The sequence below is a fragment of the Rhyacophila brunnea genome, unplaced genomic scaffold (assembly GCF_057557595.1).
Source record: "Rhyacophila brunnea isolate RB1 unplaced genomic scaffold, BYU_Rbru_1.0 scaffold_3, whole genome shotgun sequence".
NCBI lineage: Eukaryota > Metazoa > Arthropoda > Insecta > Trichoptera > Rhyacophilidae > Rhyacophila > Rhyacophila brunnea.
This window is the reverse complement of record NW_028232965.1, coordinates 9,605,003-9,620,024: the sequence shown is the minus strand read 5'-3', so window position 1 is coordinate 9,620,024 and position 15,022 is coordinate 9,605,003. Positions and strand designations below refer to the sequence as shown.

The following is a 15,022-nucleotide window of genomic DNA, read 5'->3' as shown; positions in this document are numbered from 1 at the left end:
ATAATTGGTAGCATATTATTATACTTTCAGTTTGGGGATAATTTATCAATGGTAAAACCACTTATAGCGATAATAAGTTCTACCTTTGATACCATGACTAATAAATAACACACGCTTAATTATTGAATAAAAACACATTTTGTAATATTGCATTTATTTCATATCATATATAATTTCAATAGAATATATAATGTAACATCCACTTACGTTAAATCATTTATAATGGTTATAAAAAGGCACAGAAAAAAGTTTCTGAGAATGTTTTTTTTTGATAAAGCATCATGATAATAGCAATAAAATAATTAACTATAGGAAATCTTATAAACATCTAAACACTAATCTAATTATTGCCATTACAAATAAATCCGATGAAAGGTATTAATTATAATATAAAAATAATGATTGCTATAATAGATAAAATTACAATAGTTATTACAATACTATATAAATAATATTGATTTATAAATAGGTAGATTGATAATTTAAGATACAGGTTTTTGATTATTATCTGTTATTGAATTTGGTAAGTAATTTTGTACAACTTTAAAAATGATCGAATTTAATTATTAGTGTTATGAGTGTTCTATATTTAAAGTCAAAACAATATATTTTAAATTATATTGTATAAACTACAAAGCATTTTAAACGTATTTTCTAATGTATAATCTCAAAAACTTATTTCTGCCCTTGACGCGAACACTAACAATTGCATACACATTTTAAATAGCAACAACAACAACGGCTTATTCAATATTTCTTTATTTCATTGAATATTATATTGTTCATCTAAAAATCTACACTAATTCTATTTATTGAAAATATCAATCCTTCAAATACGTTTCGGGCTCCGACTTTTCTATGACTGTAAAAAAAAGTATTGAGCCTTAAATATATACACAAAAAATATTTTTATTATAATTTTTATTTAATGATGAATTCTTTGTAATCGGAGAATTAATAGGATTAAGTCTATTTTATAATTAAACCAACTCTATAACTTATGACTTAGATAACGAGAAATTAATAATACAATAATAATTTCATAGCACAAAATAAATCACTTGAAAAAGAATTGTAACTTTATTTAAATTCTCAATTATAATTTAAATCAGTAATCCGTACATAATCTCATTGGTACTTAATAAACCTATTAATTCTCTGTATAACACAATAATAAAAATAAATGATTTATAATGTACAAAATTTCTACAGATATTTTGTATAAAAGCTAACACATTTCAATAAAAAACTTTTTTGGTGATATGTAAAATCACATTTTTATTTATTTAATAATAGTGAGATACTCAACTAAATAAATTTGAAATTAGATTAGAAACGGCTCTTAAATAAAATATTTGAAAAATATGCAAAAAAGTTTAGCTTAGTGAGTATACTTTAAGTATTAAAAACTTAGGATTATGGGTAATATGTAAATGCGAGATGCAAAATGCTATTTTCATTCAGTGAAGATATTCTCCATCGTTGAGATGTTCCTTGTTAATAAACATGTCCTATAATATTTTGGTTAAAACCACATACTTCAGTACCATGGGCATCTTCTTGAATTATATTTATTACATTATAATCGTTTGGGATATCAGTATTATAGTTTAATCGAAATATGCAATGAATACTTTTTTGTAGGTACCAAATATTAATCTTATTCTATAATAATTACATTAGCATTACTTATATGAATTGATTTTCATTACACTTTTCGTTGTAAGAAATCTAAATGGAATAACATTTATACTAGACTTTTTGCTAAGCATTGTTGATAAAAACCAACAAAACTAAACGAAGGACCGGATTTTGAGGCCTTAAGAGATTTTTAATTCATATATTATGTAGTCAATAACCCAAAAGATAAACTACTAACATTTATTATCAATTAAAATAGCCACTGATCCACCAATCACCAGAAAGCGATACATTTATAAACTGTCAATATTTTAATATTGCCAATAATTACGGTATTTGGTTTGTTACTTGGCTGAAAAGAAAATTTTCAATTATATGCGCCATCTTTTATTTTGGATTCCAAGTTCAAAAATAATTGAAATCTTTGAATCGTAAATGAATGTAAATTATATTGTGAATTGTTAGAGGAATCAATCAACAAGAAGAAAAAACATTATAATCCGGCCCTAACTACACTCACACTACATAGTCATAATTAATATTATAATAATGTTAAAACGCACATTCTTTTGTGTTTTTGTTCAACTTAATTTACTCGTAGGTATATAATGCACATTTTATTTGGTTTGTCACATAATAAATGTGGTTCTTCAATTATTATATTAATGTTAAGGATAATGAATACTTTTGTATTTTTCAAGTTAAATCTTATGTCAAAGTAAAGTATTTTCCTAGACTTACATATTCCCTTCGAGATATTGAGACTTTCTTACGACAAAATAACCAGGAATAATAACTACTAATAATCATAATCTGCGATACGGTATCAAATGAAATTTATATCAAAATCATATCGATAGGATTGTATCAATACAAATTAGTATCGTACTAAAAGAATCATTTTTGTCTGCGAAAGCTTTGTTTTTTCATCTTAAAATTTATATCTCGCTAATTGTTGCTTCATGAATATAAAACTGGACAGAAATCAAACAAAAGTATGGATACGTTTTTTTTTTATTCCTAGAATGTAGTCACAAAATTATAAACCATAATTTTAAATTTCATAAGATATTTTTTTAAATAATGATATTATGTATGACACATCAATGAGATTGCAATGAAAGAAAGCAATTAATTTTTCTTTACTAATCCATTCTCTTCAGATCAATGGGTTTTAATGTCTTTTGTGGTAATACTTAATAATAGCTATATATTTAATTTGGAACTATCAACCTGGCAATACGTTAATACCTCTGAAACCTGACTGGTGCATTCTACTCATTCTATACTATTTTATTTTATTTTTCAACAATTTTAAGTAGGAATTGTCATAATAAATGCATTGTATAATAATTATTTTTCAATGTCCAGCTATATTGACTAGAATAACTTCACTTTGATGATGAGAGTTGTGCTTGATGATATTCTATTACATATCAGAAATGACTTTTATTTTAATATCAAGAAAAATTTTACAATAATGGCACTATCCTAATGAAGTCCTAAAAACTAGATAAATGATTATTTTATAAAACAAAATTATTAGCTTTACAACTGTATTGTCGGTTACATGTATTATTTTAAGCATAATAATACGTATTATATTTTCTAGATATTAAATAAGAAAATTATAAATTATTGTACACGTAATGAGAATGAATAAAATGAATTTATTAAAGGTGTGATTCGATTTTTTCAATCTAACAAAAGTTTTTGTTTTATTTGGTATGAACATCACAATATAATAATATAACCTTCTGCTTGTAGGTAAGTATGTCTGACTTTTCCAATGATATTATAAACATCTATCTAAAATGATTAATGATATTGGCGGTGTGCCTAGATACAATACAATAATATTATGTAAGTAGTGCAATTTACACGTAAAACACAATATCTATTATTAATAATATTTTTTAATGAAATCTACTGCAGTAAATTGACAAAACTTGTCTTCAGTAAAAATCACTAACCAAAAATGGTGTTTGTACTTTATGGATCTAAGTATTTGAATTCGTCCCTATCATATTATTATATGATAATGCAAAATTTCGCTTAAGTTTTTGTCATAGAGTTAATAACTCGTCGCCCCGTTTTCAAGTTGATGCAAGGGAAAACTGATTTTATTACACAAATGTGTATGTAGTTTTAGTTTTGGTCTCTCTTCAATAAGCATTGCATTACCATATTATTAAATCGACTTAAGTCTTTTTGTTCTGATATAAATACCAACATCGTAATTATTTAGATTCAATCGTCGAACTCGATTATCTCAAAACTCATATAATAAATACCACTTACAACACGTTAGAACTGGGGTGACGAAGCATCGCCAGAATTTATACAATACAAAAACCGTATGTACAAACATTTACTGGCATTTCATTTGAAAAAAAAAATATACAAATAAAGCAAATTATTACTTTATATTACTCGTAATAATTAATATTATAACAATGCCACAGTCAATTTTTTTTATTAAAATGCTGTAAAAATGGAATCGATTTATGTGAGTATTGACACTACACGCTGTTTACATATCGCCGAATATACCAGCAAAGGTTTTGCGAAGATTTTTCATAGTGTCTTCGGCATCCTCTGCCACGGATGCAGAGAGGGAGCCCTGTCGTGAAAATCCAGATCGCTGCGGAACTTCTGGGACTCGTGGCACTGATGTGGAACTAACGGTGGAGCTCTGTGAGGCTGAAACAATAATATAATAGTATATCAATTTTCTTTTTTTCCGCTTCAAAATTTTATTTGAAAATTCTTTGCGATAAAAATGATTATTTTTGAGTAACTGTTGTCATATTTTTACTGAAATTTATTTGAGTACCAGGGTCGGTCCTAACAAGTGGTAAAGGGTGTGAATACTATAGGTATTCCTTTTCAAAACCATTTGATGTGAATTTACTTGTAAAAACTATTTATTATATGATTTAATTTATGAAATGAATTCACTAAACATTTCAGGTTGGTAGGTACTTCTTTTGAATAATATTCTTATTATATAAACATTGGGTAATTCGTATCGGAATGTATTTAAATTTCAGTGATCTATGAAATCGCAACTTTTGATCAAAGATTTGGAGAGGCACGCCAGCAGAGAACCTAGCGGAAAAATACGAAGCTTGCAATTTGAGATTTTTTTTTGATAATTTACAATTTGTATCTGAATAATCTGAATAAATATGTATCTGAAAACATAAAAGAGATTTTTTATTTATTTTTTAATTTAAACTTACAATTGTAAAAAATGTAATAAAATGTGAATTCGTTGCAGGGTCACATCTTATTATTACATTATATGTTATGATCATATTTATTATTAAAATTTAGTTTATTCAATTTTTCGTCGTAGATGTTTGACGAATTCATCGTTTTCATATTTTTTATATTTATTTTAAAAACCATCGATTTTAAAAAATATATAATTTTTTTTTATTTATATCAAATCGAGCTTCAATATTAGGACCATACCTATAGTAAAATTTGATATAAATAAAAAGGGTTTCAAGTTATACACATTTATATTTTTATAAAAATCGATGTTTTTTAAAATAAATAAGTATAAAAAATATTAAAACGATGAATTAGTCAAAAATCTCTTAGGTGATGCTTAGAAAACTTAATAAACTAAATTGTAATAATAAATATGACCATAAAATATATGTAATAATTGAGTGCGGTTCGATTCAACATATTCACATTTTTTACAATTGTAAGTTTATCTTCAACGTAAAATATTTTTTTTTTCTTTTTAATGTTTTCAGATACATATTTATTAATTAATACAGCTGAAATTGTAAATTATCAAAAAAAATCTCAAATTGCAAGCTTTGTATTTTTCCGCTAGGTGCCTCTTTAAAAACGGCTCAGTAAAGGCTTCACGTTAATATCATATCAGAGAGAGAGATAATATGATATATATTTATTAATTATCTTATTACTTCTTTAATAATCCTATTTAATAGATTTGTATATTATAGTAGAACACTTTAAGCTAGAGCATATTTTGTAAAGGTGCGATTTCATGTAGTGCGCTTGAATTAGGGCGAATTTGACTATTGATACAGTTTCCATTCATGACATCACTTACCTACATGGAGCCTATTGCATCGCTATCTCAAGCGCTGCTCCGACTATTAATTATTTTCTATCAAAACAATCGATTACTACGCTAATGCGGTATGTTTATTGTTATTTTAATAATTCAGTAATGAATATTTTTATTCCACAAAAATTCACCATACATAGAACAAACCACAAACAAATGGTACCTATATACAGGGTAGATAACTTATAGAGATTGGACTAATAAAGAAGGAGCATATTGTAGCTTTTGCATCAGAATGTGCGTAGCGATTACGAAACGTTTTTTTTAATATGACATGAAAAGTAAAATATTTTCCATGTTAGCTCAGTACTTAACTGAATACATTTTCTGTACCTACATGCAATGGAAATGGTGGACTATTTTCAAATGTTAATTGCGATTATGCGATGGTACACAATATTTCATCTTATTTTTACTTTAATGTTGTATTATTAACTTCATTTTCAAATGAAGAGGATTTTCTTCAAACATCTTTGGGTCAGGTTTTCAACAGCAAATTAATGATAACATAAGTACACAATGCACACCTTGTGAATCTCGTCTGCCAACAGCTGAGAGCGGTGGATTAGGAGGAGGTGGATGATCAGGTTCTGCCGGAATTGGCGGAAGTGGCCTCTCTCCGGTGCCGCCTCCGGCTGCCATCATTCCACCCGGTCCGGCTGGTGGAGGGCCTGATGGAGGACCACCGATAGGAGCTCGGTCCTCACTTGGAGATGATACTGAGCTGCTTCGTGGTCCACGACCGGCAGATGCGGTAGCAGCTGTTACTCCTGGACGACAAGTGCTCTGAAAAATGAAGGTTATTTTTTCCGTAGGTTAAGTCGAAGTTGAGAATAGGTTGATTTTTTTTTTATTAGCAGTTTTAGACAATCTATTTCTAGTCGATTAAAGTTTTAACAAATGTTTAGCAATAGATGGCAGTATAAGACATTAATATAGCTTAAATATTAGTTTTGTAGATGGCAATATCAAATTTCTATTGAACGTTATTAAATTTTATTTTATAAAATGTAGCAGATGGCAGTGCAGTAATAAAAATAGATTAATGATTTTATCTATAATAATTATTAATTTTGTTAAAAAAATACTAATTTTGATATTTTATCTAGGATTACTAATAGCAAGGCGTAATTTCCAAACATTAAATTATTTAAAAATAAATTAATTCCCAAATGTGTACTAGAATATTTTTTTGATAAATTGGTATTTGAAGGCATAAACAATTTTTTTTTTACTGTGTTCGATACCGAGAAGTTCATACGGGACTCCACAGAGTTTTTACGAGAAATTGGGGTTAGCCACTCCTCAACCCACTATGATGCAAAAAGCGATTTTCGTGGTTCCCGGGTTCGAGTCTGCTAAACTCAATATTATACTAAAATATGGCATACATACCGAAAATAACATAGAAAAAAACAAATCATGAAAAAATACGGAGGATCCGCACATTTCTGAATGATTATTATTAATATTAGCATTCCAGAACGTAAATCCAAATAATATGTATTTAATATCTATTTAACAAATTTGGAAAGTAAATAATTATGTTTATTAAAATTTGCTTAAGGCAAATAAATAGGTATGCATGTCTATTATTTTAGACACAGGTACATTAGTAAATTAGTTTATTTTATACTTTACGGACATACGTTCTATTTTACTTCATAATCGATGATGTAAAATATGTATTAGGTTATAAATGCTTTAGGAATTTACCTGCATTCTTTGAGTAACCAAATCGGCGATGTGTCTTCTGTCATCTTCTTGTGAGTCTCCCATAAGCGAGAGGGCACTGTCGTTCACTTCGATAATGTACTCCCTCCCATCTCGGCCCACCACTACCTCCAGAGCACAGATTTCGAGCCCTCCGAAGAGTTCGCTCACCTGCAAAGTATTTACCAGAAATTTATTGAGTGTCGCAAAATACACAAAAGCGTATTTAATAACATTACCCTATGATCCTTATTCTTTATTACCAACATACCTATAATTATTATCAAATTTTGCCATAGGTAAGTGCAGATCTACCTAGTTTGTAATGCGTACCTGCGAAGTTGTTCGCGAACAGACCGCGTTTCGCTTCACATATTGTATAGGATTATTTTCGCGTGAATCGACGGGTTTTTCAATATGAAGTTTTTTTCTCATTATTTCAAAATGTCTGGCGTCCCGCATACAAATGTACAAGCTGTTTTGTTAGCGCTTACGTCGCGAGAGCACATTTATTCAAAATAATTAAAAAGAAGATAATTTAAAAAATAATTTCTATGGGATTCAATCACATAAAAATGTATTGATTGTTGTGAAAATATAAAATAATTTAACTCGTGATTTTTATTTATTTATTAGTTCACTCATTAGACAATTTAGATATCTGATATTGTACCTACCTAAGTCTGTGTTTTAAATATAGAAGTATTTTAAAATGTCTAGTTTTACGGGTTAAATTATAAATTGTTATGGAACATAATTTAAATATACAACAACGGATATTTTTATAGATGATAGGTAATATATTTTGAGCGTATGTTACGTTTATAAATGTTTAGGAAAATACATAAGTAATTCAAACTAATTGCTTATTTTTATGAACTAATTATAACAAACCAATTAAGCTTTTGAAATTTCTTCGTTTTAGCGTACCTATTCATCAGTAGTAATATTAGGTTATCTTCTTATTTCCCGCAAATATATCTGACAAGCATGGTTACTCCCACAGCCTACCTCTTTCGAAAAGTCACCCTTCGCCACTGACAGATAGTAAACAAACCCTTCGGACTTGAGACAAACAAACGCAAAATGAATGTCATGAAAATCAGTAGTGTGGTGGTTCGGAGAACGCCGAGGCGACCCGGGACTTTTCCCTCTCTTCAGTCTCTTCAAACAGCTTTTACCAATATTATATCACACAAATAAATCAGAATCACATGAATATATAAAATTATGTCCTTGTTACTACTTGAAGAAACTCAAGCAGTTAAAACCAAGTAAACGGTTACATAAAAATGTAATAAAAGCGATTAATCAGTCCAATTCCGAATCCGTATAAAATTATTCCTCTTTTTACTTAGCGTTGTATAATTGATCTTTCACAGCCTATCGCTTCAATATTTTGATAATCGTTGTCATTCAAACTTTTCGGTACCTACACTATTTTAATTAGGAACACCACGTGACTGATAATACTAGATCGAAGCAGCCAATTGATCAATGACGACGCACTATCAACACTGGAAATGTTTAACGATTTTGTTAATTTGGGTTCTTAGATTACATTGTGTATATTATTAAAAGAGTGTTTCTCAACCAGTGGTTCGCAGATATTTTCTGGTGGTCTGCGAATTTTTGGCGTCCAAATGCTATAGATAAAGTTAAATAAATGCTAGATAAAATCTTCAAAACCCGTGAGCCTGCAAGTGTTTGCGCATTGTGTTTTTGTTCTTAAACTAGATTAATGGTTTTACGTGACGAAAAGTTATTATACGTTACTATATAAATAATATTTTTTATTTCTGTGTAAGCGGTCCGCAAAACGTTTCTCCTATTTTCAGTGGTACGCAGGTGTAAATAGATTAAAAAACACAATAATTAAAGAGTAGGTACCTACCTAATCACAGAATATAAATCGCATACGGAACAATGATATTTTTTTCTTTTTCTTCTTCCGACCATGTCCGATCCTAATAGGATCATAATATGGGCCTCCACAGAGTAGACGTTTGTATTGACAGATTTTGTTTATTTTACGAGAAATGGATGTCAGCCACTTGCTCAACCTATTAGATCCATACCCTGACACACAAATTGAAAAACAATATGTGTAGGTACTTGCCAGACCCAGGATTCGAACCTGGGACCCACGGCGTTATAGTCCAACGCTTAAGTTAACGCGGCCACCGTGGGCGTTAACAACAATGATAGGCTTTGGCAAAATAATATGGAACTGCAGTGCCATGTCAAAATGTATCAAAGGTCTCCGGACAAGGTTCCGGTCTTCTCCATCTTGACGGGTTGAAACTTGGACCATACAGAAAAAAAGAAGAAGAAGTAAGATTGATGCCATTGAGATGCGGCATAAAAAGGGCATACAAACGATTGCATGGATGAAAAAGAGGACGCATATCACCATATATTATCTAACTTTACAACCATGGTAGTAAGTATAAAATATAATACATACAATGAGTTCATGAAGTTAGTTGACTGTAATTAGGTACATACTATATCAATTTTAATTCATTTCTTATAAACCTTACCTCATCCACCCAAGTCTTGTAGCGGTCAGTCATGCCAAGTTGCTCCAACATCGCTGATCCCTGGTTTGTCTTCCAGTTTCCAGATATAGATTTACGCCTGAAATCAAAAAAATTACATTTTTAAAACACACCTTTATCTATTGTTATCATTTTGACGTAGAAACTTATTTTAGGTCGGTAAATGTCACTTTGTCAAATTATATCATTTATAATCAATCTATCATTCATAAAATACGAAAATAGAGATTTTGCGATAAGTACCTAATATATTCTAGTCTCTAAAAACCAGAATAATTCGTAAACTCTTAGGAAAGATATTTATTTTGTTACGTTATGAGGACTTATCTTTTTTATCAATGAATCAACATAATGAATAATTATATATCATAAAATATTTTTATATCATAATCTAGATACCTAGTATTATAGCCACAGAAAAGCTGATTAATAAATAGAATTCCGATAGGGTATTCCCCAATACACTACATTTTGACGCAGGGTTTTGAATGTGTGAGTGTCCTACGAAAATGAACTACACATTATAGACGTGCAATAGTGTGCGATGCAACCTTCAAATACACCAATATTGAATGAACGTCATTGCGTAAACCGAGAGCAGTTGTCAGAACGAAGAGCAAGGGTATTTTTGACACGTGTTTAAGTTCATTCCACATTCTTCCACACTCGAGGTCGGTTGCCTGTTACTCCACACCCGTTAGGTATTTCAGCTTCCATTATTTCTGAGTGCCTTGATTATAGCGCTTGTACACGTGCATACCGCCAGCATTAGCGTATTAATTAAACTATCGCGACAATAACAGTTTACACACAAAAGTGCTGACTGTCTCGCTAATCCCATTCATCAAGCATAAGCGAGACGCGTTGCGAAAATTGGTAAACGTCAAAATGCTCTGCTATGTATCTGTAGTTAGTATGGTTCGTCTCTATCGTTCTACTGCGCATGCACATATGTCACGCAAGTTGCAACTATCGTGTGAAAATTCAGAAGCCGTTAAACTTTTTGATCCATGCATACAGTCATGCAACTTGCACGATAATACGAGTACGTGTTTAGCTACATTTCCATTGTATTGTTATGGTCGCGAATCGCGACAATACGTAGGTACTGCCACCAGTAAATCCATGAGCGTATAAACAGGCTAAAATGCTCTAATGTCAACACACGCATTATACATATTTTAATTTACTATTTACGAGACATTTTATTTTAGTACAATATATCCCGTATATTTTTATATTGGAGATTGTAATCGACAATTTTATTATTCCAACATTGTGCGGTCTGTATTGTCGGCTACACATGGCCACGTTATGCGCGTGTGTAACTGGCTTTGTCCACGATGATTTAGTATATTATATTATTATTATCTCATGTTTAGTTATTTACCATTCGATAAAATGCTAAAACAATAATAGAACGATTAATATTATGTTTTTTTTTATAATTCAATCGCATTGAATTATAAAAAAATATGTTATTTTATTTCCAATGGTTACGTTGAATATTACTTATATAATAAAAACAACTAAAGATGAACACTGTTCTTATATATCTTGAGGTTGACAGCAATCTTCTCAACATAATAATAATTTTAAGGTAAAAAGACCTGTGATATCTAAATTGATTTTAGTGTTAAAAAACTGTTGAGGTCATGAAAAAAAAAATAGGAAAAAATAAATATTACCTATCATTTATTAAAGACGACTTGTTCCTGCCATAAGACAAAAAGCAGAATACATGTAATCAAATGTTGTTATTGACTATGTTAACACTATACTTACATCGCAGATAGTGGGCAATGTGCGCTGTAATAATATGACGTGATGGATGATTTATATCAGTGATAGCTAACCCTTTTTCCACAGGCGGGTCAACATCGATATTATTTAACTTCACATTATAGTACAAAATGTTTAGTTTGAATATGTAATGTATAATATGCAAAAAATGCGTAGAAAATTAAAATTAATATATCGGCCCACATGCTCAGCGTAGGTCAAAATTGAGATGTTATGCTATTTTCAAAGCATGTTCCTGGACATTCCTTAAACGTTGTAGATAATCAATTTATATAATTTTGAAGCCTTATTATCCTTTATATTTATTTTAAACATTTGATGACTGCATAGAGTATTTTTATTACATAAAATAGTATTCTTTTAAACCTCTCGCTCTAATGTGTTAGAATATAGTCATATTTCGGTACATCCATGTGCAGTGGTGTTAATATTTTTAAGATTTATTAATTTTCAAACGCATTTACAAAACCATTAGTAAAATTAATGTTAACATTATATAGTGACATATTTACGATAAAAAAATATATTTTATAATCTTTGTGATCCCAAATTTGACAAGAATTACGCATTTTATTATTCAAAAATTGGGCAAGATTTACACATTTGAAGATAATTCTAAAGATACTGATTATAAGCTATGTTTTTGACCCTTGAAATGTGATAAACATTCTACGAATATTGTTTGTTTTATAATAATTATTGACCTAAGAATAGGGTAGTATTTTTTGAAATACGCCATTTCTATTGGCATTTCCCAGTGGCTAAGCTACAACATACGGCCGTAGCCATAAATTGAGAAACGATAAATGAAGTAGGGAGTAAGAACAGTTTTAATTTGATATTTTTTAATTGATATTTTTGTGTTGAAACTATGAAGATGGATACAGTTATGGCGCCTACATCAAAAGAATAAGTAGCCGCAAAGATGCAATGCGCCAATTGTAATCATCTAATGCGCCACGGTTTGGCCACCACTGATGTAGATTGTAAACACACGGTGACAACTAGTGGCGATTTTCTTCGGCGCAGATGACGCGATCGATTCGTCAGAGGATTTAAAAGGGGGATTTATTAAAGATTTATTAAAGTAGTATACCAAAATATTGAAAACATGCGTATTTCTCATAAATTGTGTACCTAGGTATGTATAAAATATATACATACCTAATATATATATATATATATATAATGTATAAAATATTACCCAACTAATAGCAAAATCTAATAGCTAATGCTAACACAACTCCGCACTTGTATAAATAAACGTATATAATAAAATTAACCACTAATAATATTACGGGTTTATTATTGATAATTTTTAGTTACACCATAATGTGATTCTAAGAAAGAGATGTGTAAGTTAATATGTTTTCTAGGTACATAGTAGTTGGAATTTATAGTTTTTATTTTATTTTGTATCGTGGGGTGCCTCAACATCAGCAAGTGCCTCCGGCATCTACATATTTAAGTCCACCACTGGCGACAAAGACACACGTCATATGATTCGACAAACCGTGTCCGGAAACTTGTACGTATGCAGTTCGCCGTATCACACTTCACCATGAAATGTTTTATCGGATATGGCCGAATATTTAAAGACCGTCCAACCTCTTTGGGTCGTATAGTACTGACCAACAGCAAACAAATTTTGAAAATAGCCGTTATACTGGATTATTTGTTAGGCTAGGTTAGGTTTTAATTTTTAAATTCATGAATTTTGCCAAAATCAGTTATGACAATTTGAATTAATGTTCGTAGCGATATCTAATAAAAGCTCACGGTGAACTGTGACACGGTGAAATGTTTTACGTACAATTTACATGTAACCTCGACAAAAACCTTAAAATCATCACTGGTCTGTCATCGCTGAATTATTATACTATACCTACGATGTTTTATTATGCAAAATAAAATGAGCATACTAAATTTCTGACGCATTGCCTCACCTAGAGTTTATTTTAAAAGCCATGCTTTAGAAATGCATCTGATGAATCATAAAATGCATAAAATATGCGCAGAAAGCATCTGGCAAGGCTTGAGATTTTGATAACCGTATGTTTGAGGAAATAACTCGTGTTGTTAAAACACTATTAGCTCATTTTATGTTCGTGGAGATCATTTGGACTAGTTTCAGGCAGAACGCTTCAAAGCATTTGAGATTTTGAGAAACGTGTAGCCGATTGCATACATAATAATATTATTGCTTCATTGGTAGAACTAAAAGGAACTCATATTATTAGCTCGTTGATTGGGATAAAAATAACGACAACTTTCGACTTGGACTATAAGTACAGTTACGTTATTTGTATAATATCTAGTAAATAATAGACTAGGATATTTATAGAGGCAGTAACGGCGACAAATTTAGTCTATGGCTTCGACATTCCGCAGAATATTTTGAACGATCACTGTCTCTATAAATTCAATGATGGAGAGTGCTCTAATGTATTAGTACTTATTTTGAATTATTATTCATTATTCATGCTAATTTCAATTAACTGTATCAATTTCTACGTGTGCGTGCGTTAAAATTACTTGTGATATTGCACCCATAGATAATATTTTGAACAAAACCCAACCTGCAGATCATAGGTAATAGACAACATTTTTACAGAAAATACATAGTGCCAACCGCTAAAAACACGTGATTTTGACATCAGTTGAAAATGTGTGGGCATGTAGAAAATGATAAAAAACGTTCTTTGAGTCATGCGGGTGTCGATGCAGTGCGGTACGCGTGAGATGACCTCATTGTTGTTCTGGTGATTTCGGCAGATTTTGCTAACTGACAATGCTCGTTTAAAGGTTCAAAATGTGCTACGGGATATGAGCATCAGTCTGATAACATTTTGAACACCAACAAAAATGATATTACACACGTTTCCCGTACGTGACAGTACGCGACATGCATCATAATTGTAATCACAGTATAACTCTACATTGGAGCTATCTATATTGTATAAATTATATATTTTTCTCTCCCAATTTCGGTGTAGATATATATGCATAAACTTTTGTAGACGACACACTATTACTATTATGGCTATACTACAAAGTTTGTTTCTATAGGGACTTTTAATATTTAATTAGAAGGTTTAAAAAATGTTGCAAGTATAGGTATAACAGTCTTAAATCATGAGTGTATTCATTATCAAATAAAAAACAATGTTCATGCTTCATATATCAT

The 15,022-nt window shown here is 30.2% G+C and overlaps 1 protein-coding gene across 1 annotated transcript in view; it reads right to left on the bottom strand.

Annotated features, from left to right (window-relative positions):
• Positions 1 to 4,060: 4,060 nt before the first annotated feature.
• Syn (synapsin) overlaps positions 4,061 to 15,022 on the bottom strand; it is a 239,066-nt gene continuing 228,104 nt past the window's right edge. Inside the window, exons 11-14 of the mRNA XM_085952486.1 lie at positions 10,015 to 10,111; positions 7,475 to 7,642; positions 6,286 to 6,544; positions 4,061 to 4,344 (exon numbers count right to left, since the gene is read on the bottom strand). Of these exons, the coding sequence (XP_085808612.1) occupies positions 4,175 to 4,344; positions 6,286 to 6,544; positions 7,475 to 7,642; positions 10,015 to 10,111 (694 nt within the window). The 3' untranslated portion in view covers positions 4,061 to 4,174. The remainder of the gene's footprint in view (positions 4,345 to 6,285; positions 6,545 to 7,474; positions 7,643 to 10,014; positions 10,112 to 15,022) is intronic.